This window comes from Nannobrachium achirus (assembly GCF_963921795.1).
Source record: "Nannobrachium achirus genome assembly, chromosome: 17".
Classification (NCBI taxonomy): Eukaryota; Metazoa; Chordata; class Actinopteri; order Myctophiformes; family Myctophidae; genus Nannobrachium; species Nannobrachium achirus.
Genome location: NC_137824.1, coordinates 59650253 through 59667244, shown reverse-complemented (window position 1 = coordinate 59667244; position 16992 = coordinate 59650253). Strand labels below are relative to the sequence as shown.

Here is a 16992-nt window from a genome sequence, read left to right as displayed (position 1 = left end):
CCTCTTTGTATTTACCTACTGTATGATGTTTTTATTTTTTTATTTTTAAATTGTTTTCCCCTTTTTTTCCCTGACTATATCTACTGCATAGTACTGTGTTCTATCCGTCTGTCATTCAATGTTATCAATATGAGATACTTCAATGGTTTCCTATGGAAATAAGCTTAGTCTTTTCTAGGATCTCCTTTTAGTAGACCTTGTACCAGTGAACTGTTCCGTCATGAAACTGTACCTTTTCCTATGCAAACTTCTTCTAATAATGTCTTCGATCAATCAATCAAGTAAATCCAGAGTAGGTGGTTTTGGGCTGCTATACAAGGACCAACCGTTAGAGGGCAGTGTACGTAAGAATAATGAAGAACATCACATAAGAAAAGGAGCAAATGCGGAAATGACGTTCCGACTTTGTTTTGTTTTGGTTCAGTGAGCAGCAGCATAGCATCGGTGTTCCACTGCAATCTGCATACATTTTATTCACACACGGACACATAAACACAGACACTACACAGTAAAGTGTCCTTCCAGTGCTGTGTTGTGATGGGCGGCCACGGCCTGATGGGCAGCGAGCCTGAGGCTCTGGATTACTCGGTGCACGAAGCGTGGAACGAGGCTACCAACGTCTACCTGCTGGTGATCCTGGTCAGCTTCGGCCTGCTGATGTACGCCAGAAAGTAAGACAAGAGTATATATAATATACAATATACACTGCTGATGTATGCCAGAAAGTAAGATGAGATGGCACAACATAACCTTAACCTGTGATGATCAGTGGTGGGTAAAACAGGGTTCCCACGGTCAGGAAATTCCTGGAAATATTTTGAATAGAAAAACATGTTTTCCAGTACTGGAAAGGTTTAGGATGTATCAAGGGTCCTGGAAGGTCCTGGAAAAAATAGCTATGCATTGTCTTTGGTTATTGATGTTGTTAATACCTCTCGAATTAAACATTGGCCAAATTGTCAAATATTAAAGGCATAAATTGTGAAAATAGCAGATCTACATGCTCACAACGCCTCGCCTCGCAACGTGAGAATGTAGATCTGCTATTTCCACAACAGAAACGTGTCATACAAAATTCCTCTACTCTTATAGTGGTCGTCAGGGTGGCGGGGGTCCCGAGTTCAACTATGATTATTTTGGGGGTCACGGCCTGAAAAGGTTGAGAACATTCTGGAAAAGTTTTGGAAATTAATTGGTAAAGATGTGTGGGAACCCTGGGAAAAGTACTCACATGTTTTACTTCAAAAGTATCAATACTGCAATATAAAAGCACTCTGTCTCCGTTACAAGTTCGGAATTCTAAATTTACTTGAGTAAAAGTAGGCCTACTAATTTTGTAGAATGTGTCATTTCAGTTGAAGTGGTTAATGCATGTTCTTTTGTAATAATCAACATCTACAAAGTAACAACTTGTAACTGAAGTGCTCAAATACATTTAGTGGAGTACAATATAGTACAATATATGGATCTGAGATGTAGTGGAGTAGAAGTAAAAGTATTGGAATTGGAAATACTCAGGTAAAATACAAATACCTCAACATTGTAAGTACAACACATAACCTGTGATGATTGAAGTTCAAGTTGTTTTTTGATCAGACTGCTAGAAATAAGATAAACCACTTTCTTGATATAGTAGCAATTCTGAAGTGCCCTCCAATTCAGTGGTAGATCATGATGGCACACTGAATTTATTGCTGCCTTGCATCAAGAGTATCAAAGATGTATTTTATCGAATTTGCATATTTATTTATGATACGAAAGTAAAGTTCAGACTCGATACAAATACATCTATGATAGTCTTGATCCAAGGCTAGTGTGAAATGGTTGCCGTCTTTTTACCCTTGCACCACCCATGGATCAAGACTATCATGGATGTTCTGTTATTATGACTCGAAAAAATACATCTACAGGGTTCCCACGGTCATGAAATTCCTGGAAATATTTTGAAATTAGAAAGATATTTTTCCAGTACTGGAAAAGTTCTGGAATTCATCAAGGGTCCTGGAAGGTCCTGGAAAAAATAGCTATGCATTGTCTTTGTTTTTGTTTTTTTGGATTTTGTTAATACCTCTGAAATTACAAATTAAACATGGACCAAATTGTCAAATATTAGTGGCAGAAATTGTGAAAATCTACATGCTCACAACGCCTCGCGTTGCGAGGCGTTGTGAGCATGTAGATCTGCTATTTTCACAATAGAACCATGTTATACAAAATAGTGCTCGTCAGGGTCCCCAGTTAAAATATGATTATTTCGGGGGTCACAGCCTGAAAGGGTTGAGAACCACTAGCATACACTACCTGTCTTTGCATTGCGCATAGGAGTAAGCGACCTGTTATTGAGCTGAATTATTGTTATATAGTCCTGGAAATTGGGTTAAATATTCTGGAAAGGTTTTGGAAATTAATTGGTAAAAATGTGTGGGAACCCTGCATCTATGATCTTGATCCAAGGCTAACCCTTGCACTTTGCTCTCCAGCTGCACTAGCAACTTCTTGTAGATGAGCTATTTTAGTATATTAGTATAAAAGGTATCAGTGGTTAACGCTTGTGTCTATTCTTCCTTTCCAGAAATAAGAGGAAGATCATGCGTATCTTCTATCTCCCTCCCACGGTGGGCATCAACCCTGAGCCAAACTTCTATGACAGCCTGCAGAAAGTCCGTCTGAGGCAACAACTGGAGATGTACTCCATCGGTGAGCAACACACAGACCTTTCTTTACCTTCTTTGATTCTGTATCCTTCAATCAGCCCAGCCTGACATTTAATAAAACTCACTTTTAATAAAACTCACTTTTATGTAACATCTCAAAGAAATTACATGAGCCTAGCCGCAAGCAATTTGGATGCCGTAATTGTATCTAGAGTGGCAATAACCACCCTTGACAGCCCTAACCTCGCCTACCAGGCTTTCTGGGGGAAAGCATAATGTTCGTTCACAACAGGCCGTTTGGTTTCCGCCTAATGCGTGGAAACCACTAGAAGAAGCGGCGTAGCTTTGATATGGTTCCCCCGTTTGTTTCCCCAATCCCTATTAAAAAGTGTAGTCTCTCCAGTCGCTACGAGTTGGACTAAAAGATGCATATACCAAACTAATTTTTCAAAAGCAAAACTACTCCGCATCAAGGAGTTTATTAGGTAGGCCCTAAAAGTATGTCCTTGAGCGCAGGGGAATTATTTTTGGGTTAAAACTGTTTCCGGTGGATAGTTCCGGCCAAATTGTAGTCTTTGAGTACTACAACATGACGTGTTGTGGTTTCCGCTGCAGACCGGTTACAAGCCCGAAAAGTGAAGTGATCCCAGACTAGACATTCATTGAAACTGAAAAGCCCTTATCTGATTGTATTAAACAATGTTAAACTAAACCAACATTGCAGCTGTACGGAAAGCTTGGGCCATCCTCTTTGTATCTGTCAAGTTTTTGTTTCATAGAAATCCACTGTAGACATGTTTGACCTACTGAGTGTTTCAGTTTGGAAGTGCTCATTGGAAATGATCACCCAAAGGCTCTGCATACCTATAGCCTAGACTGGTTTACTACTACTGCTACTCATACCTAGCCTAGACTGGTTTACTACTACTGCTCCGCATACCTAGCCTAGACTGGTTTAGTACTACTGCTACTCATACCTAGCCTAGACTGGTTTAGTACTACTGCTACTCATACCTAGCCTAGACTGGTTTAGTACTACTGCTACTCATACCTAGCCTAGACTGGTTTAGTACTACTGCTACTCATACCTAGCCTAGACTGGTTTACTACTACTGCTACTCATACCTAGCCTAGACTGGTTTAGTACTACTGCTACTCATACCTAGCCTAGACTGGTTTACTACTACTGCTACTCATACCTAGCCTAGACTGGTTTAGTACTACTGCTACTCATACCTAGCCTAGACTGGTTTACTACTACTGCTACTCATACCTAGCCTAGACTGGTTTAGTACTACTGCTACTCATACCTAGCCTAGACTGGTTTAGTACTACTGCTACTCATACCTAGCCTAGACTGGTTTAGTACTACTGCTACTCATACCTAGCCTAGACTGGTTTACTACTACTGCTACTCATACCTAGCCTAGACTGGTTTAGTACTACTGCTACTCATACCTAGCCTAGACTGGTTTAGTACTACTGCTACTCATACCTAGCCTAGACTGGTTTAGTACTACTGCTACTCATACCTAGCCTAGACTGGTTTACTACTACTGCTACTCATACCTAGCCTAGACTGGTTTAGTACTACTGCTACTCATACCTAGCCTAGACTGGTTTACTACTACTGCTACTCATACCTAGCCTAGACTGGTTTAGTACTACTGCTACTCATACCTAGCCTAGACTGGTTTACTACTACTGCTCCGCATACCTAGCCTAGACTGGTTTAGTACTACTGCTACTGCACACCACCAACATTGCAACTGTAGCAGGGCGTCGCGAAAACAAGTTCCTCCAAACTCGAACACAAAATAATCACCTGCACAGAATGTATTGACTGAAAGTAGCTCCCACCATGTCTATGGTGGATTTCTATGAAACAAAAACCCAAGCATTCCGTACAGCTGCAATGTTGGTGAGTGTAACTTTTCGGTTCTCTCCATCTTAAATTGTACAATAACCTGAGCTTCTCGCCCTGTCCCATTTCAGCCAGGAAGTTTGACCAGCAGCAGCAGCAGCAGGGCCCAGCAGACAGTGTGCAGCTCTCCATGGAGTGATGCACCCATGGAGTGATACACCCATGGAGTGATACACCCATGAAGATCACCTTCTCTCCATGGAGTGATGCACCCATGAAGAGGACCTTCTTGTTGTTGTTGTGTGTACTGGGTTCCAATCCAAATGAAGCCTGTGAGATCTTGTTGACAAATGATCACATCAATAGCATGTTATATTATTATGTTGTAATACATGGAGTTCTCACTTCATGATAAAAAGCTAGAACAATTCTAATTCAGGGCATGTTTGCTCTACTGGACAGTATGGTGCAGAATGCCATGAAAGAGAAGGTAGCAGTGATGGGATGACATGCAACACAGGGTGTGTGAGCTCAGCTGTATTTGACGACATGACGGGCAGATCTGTTTGCGTAGTGAGCGAAATAACATTCTCCATTGAGTTCGGAGGTGATTGTCTTTCTGGTTCTAAGTGCTACCAGAAAGACATTTATTCCTGAGGGTCCTATGATTAAGGTGAAATTAAATGTGCCCCCCCTCCCAACCCCAAAATTATACAATTTAAAGGACAACTCCTCCCTAAAACACTTCTAGGCTCATTTTCCTACTTATATTGATCCAAAAAGACTGTCCATGGGGTCTATTAGGCAGAAATACCCCTGTTGTCCAGTTTCCCCTGAAGAACCCATAGCATAGAGTGGAGCTTATAAGCCTATCGCTTTTACACTATTAGTTGTGGTCAAACGTGTTTTTATTTTTAGTGGTACTAGTTGTCATTACAAACGCATCCATGTCATCATTGTCCCACACATGCCCTCACACTCTGCTAAACAGATGTTATTCTCTTATGTGTTTTGCCAAGTCCCGGAAAATATGCCCTGACTGTGATTGGCCAAATGCTTACCCCAAAACATTATTTACAAGATTGTGGTGGCTTGTGTTGGACAACCAAGGCATGGATGTGTTTGTAATGACAACTAGTAACACATACATGAAAAAGTAAATCACTTTTGAACACAACAAATAGTGTAAAGGCGATAGGCTTAATAGGCTCCACTCTATGCTATGAGAGCTGCTGTGTTCTGCTGGGGAAACTGGACAACGGGGGTATTTCTGCCTAATAGACCCCATGGACAGTCTTTTTCGATCAATATAAGTAGGAAAATGAGCCTAGAAGTGATTTAGGGAGGAGTTGTCTTTTAAGTGAAGTTAAACTTGCCCACTGTACCCACTGACTCACTGACTCACCTGGCAGAGCTACTAAAGAGCACCCACCGGGAGGGTGGTAAATAAGTGGTGCATTTATATAGCGCCTTTATCCCAAAGCACTTTGCAATGTGCATTACATCCACTTATACACACACACACACACACACACACACACACACACACACACACACCATGCAAGGCACCCACCTGCTGGTCTGGATGTAGTGCCTAGTCCGTCCCACCAATAAGACGCAGAGTGAGTGGACGGAAATGGTGCCATCTTGTATTAATATTGAGGACAATAAATATTATCGAGGACCAATTACATAAAGATAATGTTGAAAAAAATGAGTGAAGTGCTCCTTTAAGTTTTTTGATTGAGGGAACAAAACATTCAGACATGTAGAGCACACCTAAAATACCTTTGTTTCTTGTTTAACTTTGCGTTGTTGATTTTATATTATTTTGTTGGTTGTGGTAAAAGAAAAAGAAGTAAAATCTGCCAAATACCCTTTGTGGACAGTTGTATTTTGTGCACTGTTGTATTTTGTCGCCACCAAGTGGTTGATCTATGCTAGTGATTTCTTTCAAATAAAAACTTTACTTCATGTCTCGACTGTTGAGTTTTGCATCGTCAACCATAATTATGACAAATTCGTGTGGTTTCAACCTTTGCTTTTGTTTAGGAGGATTTTACACCTTGACATTGGTGTTGTAACACTCACTGTGCACAGCTCACATTATGTAGATGCAAGCATTGCAGTTATTTATTACTAACATTATTTGGGTTGTTTCATTGGCTATGAAACGGTGATCTAATCCAGTGTCCAGTCAAATCAATTCTGTCTTCGCTGATTCTGATAACTAATTAGAGAGGAGTAGGCTGCTATTTATTTAGAAGTACGGATGTCATATTAAATTAGAGGTCACTTGCAAACTGTAACAAATACAAATCTTGCTGAAAATATTTCTATGTAGGCTATATGATATGTGTTGTGTGTGTACATACGAATATTGGTTGCAGTAAGGTCTCTAGCATAAATTATATATTATTATGAGTTAATTCCATGGTTAATTCTAAAGCTCACAACTTTGAGTCATTTTACGACAGTTTGGTCACATCGTCTGCATCGACCATTGACGCGTGATTATGGATCCAACTGGGAAAGATGGATGGAAACGGCATAGAGCGCTCGTTTTCACAGTTATTGTCCACGACACTGCAAGCGGCGCGAAGGCCAGCGGACCTTGGTCCTGCTCTTCGCCCCCGAGCGCCGCAGGCGCGAGTGGCCGCGAAGAGCGGGCCAGGGCCGCGCGGCCGGCGGAGCGCCGCGCGAGTTACGAAGCCGTGGTGAATGCAATCGTTATATTTATGCCCAGGCCGTAAGGCCTGGGCAAGCGCACGATAAACGCCATGATAATTGGGTACCGTGCACCTCGCGCGGTCCAAGTGACTACAACGGAGCGCTCCCTACGTCCGGTTCAGCCAATCACAAGCTTCAAAAATGAGTCCGGGGCGTGGTTATCCATCTTTCCCAGTTGGATCTATAATCACGCACCATGGACTGCATCTTTCCGGCAGTTATTCCACGTGTTGTGGTGATCGCATGGTACAGCCGTACAACAGAAGAGCTGAGCACACTTTAACCAGCGGACAACAGTTTGTGAGTACATTTATAACATTATAACCTGATCTAGAATACATTTACAGTATGTAGATATTGTTATTTGTTTTAGACAACTGTTCGATTCTTCTGAAAACTGCAGTTAGGCATCATAGTGTGTTTGATTCTCACAAGAAGGCTAACTAACTAGCAATGCTAAGCATTCTCGATAAAAAGCTTGCGATGGAAAAAGTACTACAATGTTTTACTTAAAGTATCAATGCAATATAGAAATATTAATCTGTTTGGCTGAAGCCACACCAAAGTACCTAGTAGGGTGGATTCCCCATTCCTACAATGCATTTCAATGAGAATGGAGCGTTTTCATCCCAGTAGAGGATTTCTGGAAAATAATAATAATAATAATAATAAAAAATGCTCCATTCTCATTGAAATGCATTGGCAGAATGGGGAATCCACTCTCATACGTACTTTGGTGTGGTTTTCAGCTTTACAAGTAAAAGTCTGGAATTGTAAATTTACTTGAGTAACATTACTAAAGTACAAGCTCACAGTCACAATGCGTCGCTTGTAGATCTGCTATTTTCCAATGGCCGAAATGTACACAGGGCTGGAAAGTGTAATGTATATTTTGTTTGTATTTTAGCCTATGATAATAATAACAACAATCTACAAAGTAATTATTAACTCATTTTTCTAATAATTGTAGTAAAAGTATAATATGCCTCTCATATGTAGTGGAGTTGAAGTAAAATTATTGGAAATTGGAAACACTCAATAAAGTAAAGCACAAATACCTCAAAATTGTACTTATGTAGGCTACTTATTAGTCTTATTTCCTGTGGAAATAAGCTTAGTCTTTTCTAGGATCTCCTTTTAGTAGACCTTGTACCAGTGAACTGTACCGTCATGAAACTCTACCTTTTCCTATGCAAACTTCTAATAAAGTCTTCAATCAATCAAACTCTCCACCACTCCACTGGTTGAGTCCAGCTGCTCATAAACAACCGTCAGTCGGTCAGACGTGTTGGGCAAATGTAGGAAAGAATGAGGCTACAGTAGTCAAGACTAGCTTGTTACTGTTCATTAAAGTAACTGAGCCACACTAAATGCTCTCTTTAAAAATCAGTTGTTAGCTATCAGCTACATTACATGTTAAAGTAGATGGCTTCATTGGTGCGGAATGTATGCAGGTCGAGGGGGACCTGATTATTATGCACTGCAGTTAAGTTGGTAATGTGGATGTTGAGTCTTTGATGTGATGGACAAACTGCACTCAAAATAAAGGTTATCATAGTTAATGTGCCACTGGAATTGTAGCGATGTAGCTTTTGTTAAGTTACCCAACCTAAACGGTGAAAATTTTAATTACTATCAGAAAGTAGTGGCGCCAGATTGAGTTATAGCTAATCTACTGCTGCCCAAGTTCTGGCTTGATGGAGCCAGTTCATGTTGTCTGTAAGAGTATCACTTCTTAAATCTTTAGTGTTGTTACATTTGTGTCTAATCTGGGGTCTGAAACTTTTGTACTTTTGTCTCTTTCATCAGAGGTTGTAAAGAAAATGTCCTTTCGAGGGGGTGGAGGAAGAGGTGGAAGAGGAGGTGGATTCAATCGAGGTGGGGGTGGAGACAGAGGCCGAGGTGGAGGAGGGTTTGGAGGTCGGGGCGGTCGAGGCGGTGGAGGATTCGGGGGTCGCGGCGGTGGAGGAGGATTCCGTGGTGGCAGAGGTGGATTTCAAGACTACGGCCCCCCAGAATACGTTGTTGGTAAGTTGATACTCCACTAGGCGATGGTGAACTGAGGTGAACTGATCAGCGATTATGGTGATTTTTTTGGTTATTGTATTTATGGTATTTGTCCATGAAACAAAATGGGGCGAGTTTTACATTTCCGTCACCGTCCCAAACTTGTCCAAAGTGTAAAATTAACACTAGAGATGCTCCGATTGGGCCGATACCGATCAACTGCCGATATTCCCCATCACAGCGTCAAATCCATAAACTCTTCTATTTATTGCAGCATTTATATATTTAATGATTCTTCTTACAAAACATTGACATTGTATATTAAGTATAAACATCAGGAGGTTGAGGGCTGAGGTCCTTTAGTATCCAATTCAACTTGTATGAGTTGAAGCTGAGGTTACATTCACTCCCACAGATATTGTGAAAATAGCTGATCTAGCTTGTAGATCGTCAAAACCGATACGGATGGAAGCCGATAGAGGCATTATCGGCCGATCACTCACGAATCAATGGGCACATCTCTAATTAACACCACTGAACATGGCTAACAGACACACATAGAAATGGGAGGTTCTTAAGAATTTCATTGCCCAGCCAAGATTGTTTGCAGTCTAGTTTGTTTTCTCCCTCTGTTTTTGTTTTACTAACTTGTGCACTGGTGTCGTGTGCCAAAAAAGAGGTCCATGTAGTTATAGATTGGATATTTTCAGCACACAGCTAATACGCTAATGCAGGCGTTTTCAAACGTTTTTGACTCAGGGCACCCCTGTAAAAAATTTTTTTTTTTTTTTCATATTGGTGTTTGAAAATAACGTTATACTTGACGTTTAGCCACTTTAACCCCAGCATGCCTATTCTGGGGGGAAGGTTCACCAAAAATAGCCGATCTACAAGCTTGTAGATCTGCTATTTTTGGTAAAGAGAGTTCTAGATGGAAAAATAACTCATCAAGTACAGTGCGAATCAGGTCTGTTTTACTGAGCATAGCGAAGTGATATTGATGTAGTGATATTGATGAATTCCAAATATTATCAAATTATCTTGCGGCACCCCTGGACTGGCTTCACGGCACCCCAGGGTGCCCCGTCACCCACTTTGAAAACCCCTGCGCTAATGTATAAATCAGGCTCGACAACAACAGGCTTAATGGATTTTTTTTCTCTCTGCCTTCTCCCTCAATAACCTTCCCTCCCATCTTCTTCTATGTTTGTGTCCCCTCTCCCTCAATAACCTTCCCTCCCATCTTATTCTATGTTTGTGTCCCCTCTCCCTCAATAACCTTCTCTCATCTTATTCCATGTGTGTGTCCCCTCTCCCTCAATAACCTTCCCTCTCATCCTATTCTATGTGTGTGTCCCCTGCAGCCCTGGGGGAGTTCATGCATCCGTGTGAGGATGAGATTGTGTGCAGGTGTACTTATTCTATGTTTGTGTCCCCTGCAGCCCTGGGGGAGTTCATGCATCCTTGTGAGGATGAGATTGTGTGCAGGTGTACAACGGAGGAGAACAAGGTTCCCTACTTCAACGCCCCGGTGTATCTGGAGAACAAGGAACAGATTGGGAAAGTGGATGAGATCTTTGGCCAGCTGCGTGACTTTGTATCCTTTTTTTATTTCTGACATTTGCATCTCGGGACCCCTCCAGTATGAAGGCCCATTCCCACTGGGCCAGATAACAGATAAAAAGATATTTTTCCATTCAAAGTGGATGGTAGATACAGATAAAAAAATATCTACCACAGATATTTGCCACAGATACTTTTATCTGTGGCAAATATTTTTTGTATCTGTATCTACCATCCACTTTGAATGGAAAAATATCTGGAGAAAGAGATTTTTTTATCTGTTATCTGGCCCAGTGGGAAAGGGCCTTAATGAATTGTGTTGATTTTGTGATCCCAAAACGGTATTACTTGATTGTTTTGTGTTATTCCATAACTCAGTCCAACAGTATTTTTCAGTCAAGCTCTCAGAGAATATGAAGGCATCTTCATTCAAGAAATTGCAGAAGGTAAGTTGATGCCTGTCTTTTTTTAGGTCTTGTTGAAAGAAGAACATTTTGAGCCCCCACCAGTAGGATGGGGAAATACATGGTGCATTTATATAGAGCCTTTATCCAAAGACACACACACACACACACACACACACACACACACACACACACACACACACACACACACACACACACACACACACACACACACACACACACACCAATGGCAGAGGAAACCATGCAAGGCACCAACCTGCTCATCGAGGTGTAGCAATTTTTGGCTATATCCCTGAGAGCAATTATTTTGGGGTTTAAGTTTTGGATTACTATAAGAGCTGCATTTCTTATGTGTGAAAAGTGCTGTTCCCAACTCCTTTGATGGATAGTAACTTACCAAGCCAAAGCTGTGTGAAAAGCTTGACTATGTTTACTTTTTTCCTTATGTCAGATGACTGAATGATCAATCCATTTTCCAGAACCGTTACAAACAAAGCTTATTGTGTTAACTGTTCATTTTGCCCTGGAAGGAACAAGTCCTTATACTGCATTCATTTCTTGACACAATGTCTTCTCCCACAGTTCTATGTCGACCCAATGAAACTTCTCCCTCTTCAGCGATTCCTCCCCCGGCCACCAGGGGAGAAAGGACCGCCACGAGGCCGGGGAGGCTTTAGGGGTGGAGGAAGAGGAGGTGGACGCGGAGGTGAGACATTCTGACTTATGAGAATAAATGTTGGGAACTTAAGCCTCCGTGGTGTAGTCTTTTTGAGTCATAAAACTACAACGTTAACGCTCAAAAAGACTACACCGCACTACACTGTGGTGGATAGCTTAACACCGCGGTACCGACTCTGATAGAGGCTTAACACTAGTCCTCATGTCCTGCTGTAATATAACATCGAGATCATTGCACTAATGCAGCGATTTTCATTGTCTGGAGTGGTATTGCTGACCTACCAAGTGTTCTACAGAGGAACTCAAGGTTAACTTAAAGGAGTAGTTCACCCCCAAAATGACTTTTTTTCTATTGATTACTCATGCCATGGAGAGTAGAGTTCAATAATATTTTTTGGTTTTTGTCACATTCCTAAGACAAAAATTTGATTCGAATAAATTTGCCCCCATTGATTCCGGATGGTGACCCGTTTCGAAATGGGTCACCATCCGGAACGAATGGGGGTACATTTATTGTTATCACATTTTTGTCTTAGGAATGCGACAAAACACAAAAAATATTATTGAACTCTACTCTCCATGGCGTGACTAATCAATAGAAACATTTTCATTTTGGGGGTGAACTACTCCTTTAATTTAACTTGAGGCAGAAAAGTCGGTGTCACCAAAGCGTAACATGGAAACAATTTGGGGAATTTTGACCAATCAAAGTAGATGCAGTCAGACAGGGCAGTGCTACTGTATTGTCCTATGGTACTGTAAACCTTGAGTTTGCTCCTCTCTTGTGCCATGTGTCAATTTTTTCTAGCGGTTTTAGATGCACATAACAAGTAAAATATTCTCAACCTTTCAGTGTAGGGCACAGAGTTGCACCACTCGTCAATGTCACACATGGCCCAGGCAAATTTCCGCTAATCATATTTGATAGCCTGGTTACGCACGCAGCCCCAATCGACAGGTGCACACGCTGTTTTGTCCAACACACTTTTCCAAGGTATTATTTTAAGTGGCTGTGCCTGTAGTGACACATCTAGATGTGATCAGATCAGATGTGAGTTTAACTTTAGATTTGGGGAATGATTGCCACCATAGCTACCCATGTGCAAAAGTCATTAGGGAATGATAAGACTCATGAGAGGTGCTTTGAACCCAGTCTGCTCCACTCTCTCCTTGGGTGCAGGTGGATTCCGGGGTGGCAGGGGTGGAGGAGGAGGCTTCAGTCGAGGAGGAGGAGGCGGCTTCGGTCGAGGAGGAGGAGGAGGTGGTGGATTCAGAGGAAGAGGAGGTGGCGGTGGTGGTCGTGGATTCAGAGGTTGGTTCAGATGATCTACTGTTGACATTCTTTATTAACTTTTACTTTTAACAGCATATTATCAGTCATAGCCAAATCTATTCATCCCTTTTGTTCATGCCTATATTTATTGTTTTCACATTTAGGTGGAAGATGATGCTCCGGTGATGGCTGGTATGATCCTCTCTCTCCCACTCCAGTGGAAGAGGTGCAGCGCTGTGGCAGAGCCTGACATGATGGACTTGCGTCCCAGAATATGGACATTGCATTGTTTTATACTACTTGACCGGGGTTTTACCCCGATTCTGTGTGTTTATTTTTGTCATTTTGTACCAATCCTGAATGAGTGATGGGTCTTTTTGGATTCTATTCCATGGGTCCAAGTGTATAGGGTGTGTATTAGAATAAACTATGACCTTTGTTGTCCGCCTTAAGGAGCATCCCGTATGAGGGGTCGAAAGGTCACTGTTATATGGAGGACATTGATTCTGTTTAACTGTCAGAAATTCTAATTTGGTTCCTTGTCCAGTTGATGATGGTTTGAAAGTCATGCATAATTTCAGAAATGTAACCTGACTTCACAAATCTAATCTCTTGCTGTCAGTGTTTATTAATAAATATTTTACAATATTTCACATGTTAGCTAGCTTACTGTTTAATTGTGTCATTCTATGCAGAGTGTGAAATTGGCCAAATTATATTCGTAAAACAGCTAAATTTAATTTTGTTGGGGTGTAATGTACAGTATGTTGCACAAATTAAGTATCCTCAAGAAAAGAACATCCTTAAGAAGCTAGTGGTTCCCATAGCTTAAACCTTAAAGGATGGATATCACTTTATTTGGGTATCACAAATGATATGCTACGACATTCATTGCAAATTATATTGTACTCATTACAACCATACCAAAAATATGAATAATTAAAATCCCCTGTAGTTTTTGTGTATGCTTCTAAATAGAGGCAAATTCTATACCATGAATAAACATTGACAGAGTAATAAGAGTTAGAACGCGTCTTTCATAGTCTATTTAGCTCATATATGAATACAGGAGATAAAGATTTTGACTGGCCTTTAGCAGTGGTGTAAAGTAACTACATTTTCTTCAGTACTGTATCTGAGTACAGTTTTGAAGTACTTGTACTTTACTAGAGTATTTATAATTTTCTGTACTTTTACTTCTACTCCACTACATCTCGGATGCACATATTGTACTTTTACTCCACTACAATTATTTGAAAACTTTAGTTACTTTGTAGATCTTGATTATTATTCAAAAACACATTAACTAACCACTTAAGCCCTACATTTCAGCACTTTGAAAATAGCTGATCTACAAGCTCTGCTGTTTTCAAAATGTTATATATTTGAAACGTGAAATGGGACATTCTGCATATTAAGTAGGTCTACTTTTGTTACTTTAATGACATTGTGAAACCAATACTTTTGTACTTTTACATACATTTTGAATTAGATATAGATATAGATACAGATATATCTACATTGCAGTATTGATACTTTTACTTAAGTACACAATGTGAATACTTTTTCCACCACTGGCCTTCTTCAACGTTTTCAGGTTGAGAGAGAGATGAAGCAGGGACCCCCACAACCTTTTCATAGATCCCATATAGTTTCATCTTTGACAGCACATTCATCAGTGTGTTTTGGATTAATGTCAATGTGTGTACTCTGTACTTAGTCTGCTCTTTATCCCCTCTACACCAAACCGAACATTTTTGGCTACAATTCTCAATATGGACTCTAGGGTTCAAGTTGTTAATATAAAAAGGATTGGAAGATTTGGAGGACCCCCTGTAGTAACTCTGAGGACCCCCGGACCCCCTGTTGAAGACCCCTGCTTTTGGCACACCAAAGGATAGGAATGACATCCGTCTATCCGTCTGTCTTTGGTTCCTAATAAGCCTCAGCTTTCTAGGATCTCCTTTTAGTTGACCTTGTACCAGTGGGTTGTACTGTCATGAAACTGTACTTTTTTCTATTGCAAACTTCTAATACATTCTTCAATCAATCAATCACACACTTATATAATAGAACTACTCTATGTAACACTGTCATATGACACACTTATATATACTCTATGTAACACACTTATATATGTAGGCCTACTCTATGTAACACACTTATATATGTAGGCCTACTCTATGTAACACACTTATATATGTAGGCCTACTCTATGTAACACACTTATATAGGCCTACTCTATGTAACACACTTATATAGGCCTACTCTATGTAACACACTGTCATATAACACACTTATATATGTAGGCCTACTCTATGTAACACACGGTCATATAGCCATGGAAGGATTAACCCCCCGCGAGGGCCCCTGGCCTATAATTTTATAGCCTATCCTATCCAATGACCCAACCAACCCCAGGGTTCGGGAGGTTCATTTTCAGGGATCTGCGACCCGTCCATGACCTCATGTCACCCATAGGGTGTCACCTCCCCCTCCCCACCCACTCACAAGGCTTTCTGCACACACAGTACCTGCGGAAAGCCTGGCTCTAATGTCCTGCTCAGTGCTCAGATCCGGTCTAGAGGCCGCCTTCTGTTGCCGGCAATTTTCCCCATCCACAGAAGCACGCGGCGTTTCCGTATCCGCTCTGGACACAGACCGGATCTGCAACGTGTAAAGCGAATTGACCCCGGTACACTCCGTCACAAGTCACGTTCCTCTTAAGGGTGGCGTCTGATTGGTCCTGGCGGTAAACCTCGGTTTCTGATTGGTCCAGATGCTTGCTCTCACAGTCAATCTTCAAACGGCTCCGTCCACCGCCCCTGTTAGAGATGGGATTTATGGCTCTATGAAGTGAGCCGGATCTCTATGATCCGTTCCTTTCAAAGAGCCGTTCAAAAGACTGTCTCACTTTAGTTAGACTACTACTTACTAGTTACTTTGTAGATTTTGATTATGATTGCAAATCACTTCAACCCTATTTTGGCCATAGAATACTTTCCTGCCATTTGAAAATAGCCGATCTAGAAGCTCACAATGCGTTGCGTTGCGACGCATTGTGAGCTTGTAGATCTGCTAATTTCAAAATATTTTTTTTTCCTACATTCATTGGAAAACTTGTGAAATGGGACATTGTGCATAATAGTCCATGGGCCAGACGGGTTGTCGGTATCAAAAAGGTGGCAAAGGTTACCATGCATTTTTGAAAAGCTCTATATCTGTAGATTATATTTTGGTATGATAACCCTTTCTTAGACACAGCTAAATTGGTGTTATCAGCCGCTGGAGTTGGTGTCCCATTAACTTTACATTACAGGGGAAAAAAGCAAAAAAATAATCTGCTTTTAGTAGCATAAGAGGGGTCAAACTAGGGGTATGTCATGATGCCGAATCCATTGCAAGCATTTGTTTTGCACAAAAAACCTTCCTTGGGCTATAAATGGCCTCAGAAAACGATGCATGTATGGGTGTGCATTCATGTTAGTCAGAGGCCTTAGGGTTTTATTTCTCGTGCTAATCAGTCTTAAAGCGCCAAATTTTGCACAGATGTAGCCCAGGGCATGCTCTAATGATTTAGCTAGGGCGCCCGAGTCGGTGACCTTCGGGGTCGCCACAGCTCCAGAAAAACAATGGTTTAGTGATGAAAAGTGATGAGTCATCACTTTTCAGAGTTTTTCAGATGTTTTCTGGAGCCCGAAGGTCACCGACTCGGGCGCCCTAGCTAAATCAGTAGAGCATGCCCTGGGCTACATCTGTGCAAAATTTGGCGCTTTTAGACTGATTAGCATGAGAAAT

The 16992-nt window shown here is 41.2% G+C and overlaps 2 protein-coding genes across 3 annotated transcripts; both read left to right on the top strand.

The window, feature by feature from the left end:
• The first annotated feature begins 424 nt into the window (after positions 1-424).
• On the top strand, positions 425-6486 carry smim19 (small integral membrane protein 19). Its single transcript, XM_080745967.1, has 3 exons — positions 425-671; positions 2573-2697; positions 4650-6486. The coding sequence occupies exons 1-3, from the start codon at positions 538-540 to the stop codon at positions 4715-4717; spliced, it is 327 nt and encodes a 108-aa protein (XP_080602093.1). The 5' UTR covers positions 425-537; the 3' UTR covers positions 4718-6486.
• Positions 6487-7510: 1024 nt separating this feature from the next.
• Positions 7511-14138, top strand: gar1 (GAR1 homolog, ribonucleoprotein). 2 transcript variants are annotated; one of them, XM_080745583.1, is made up of 8 exons: positions 7511-7548; positions 9058-9276; positions 10620-10665; positions 10744-10852; positions 11205-11264; positions 11826-11949; positions 13102-13233; positions 13359-14138. In XM_080745583.1, the coding sequence occupies exons 2-8, from the start codon at positions 9072-9074 to the stop codon at positions 13367-13369; spliced, it is 687 nt and encodes a 228-aa protein (XP_080601709.1). In that variant the 5' UTR covers positions 7511-7548; positions 9058-9071; the 3' UTR covers positions 13370-14138. The 2 variants fall into 2 exon arrangements, with proteins under 2 accessions (XP_080601709.1, XP_080601708.1); XM_080745582.1 differs by lacking the exon at positions 10620-10665 and having other exon boundaries at positions 10698-10852.
• The last annotated feature ends 2854 nt before the right edge of the window (positions 14139-16992 follow it).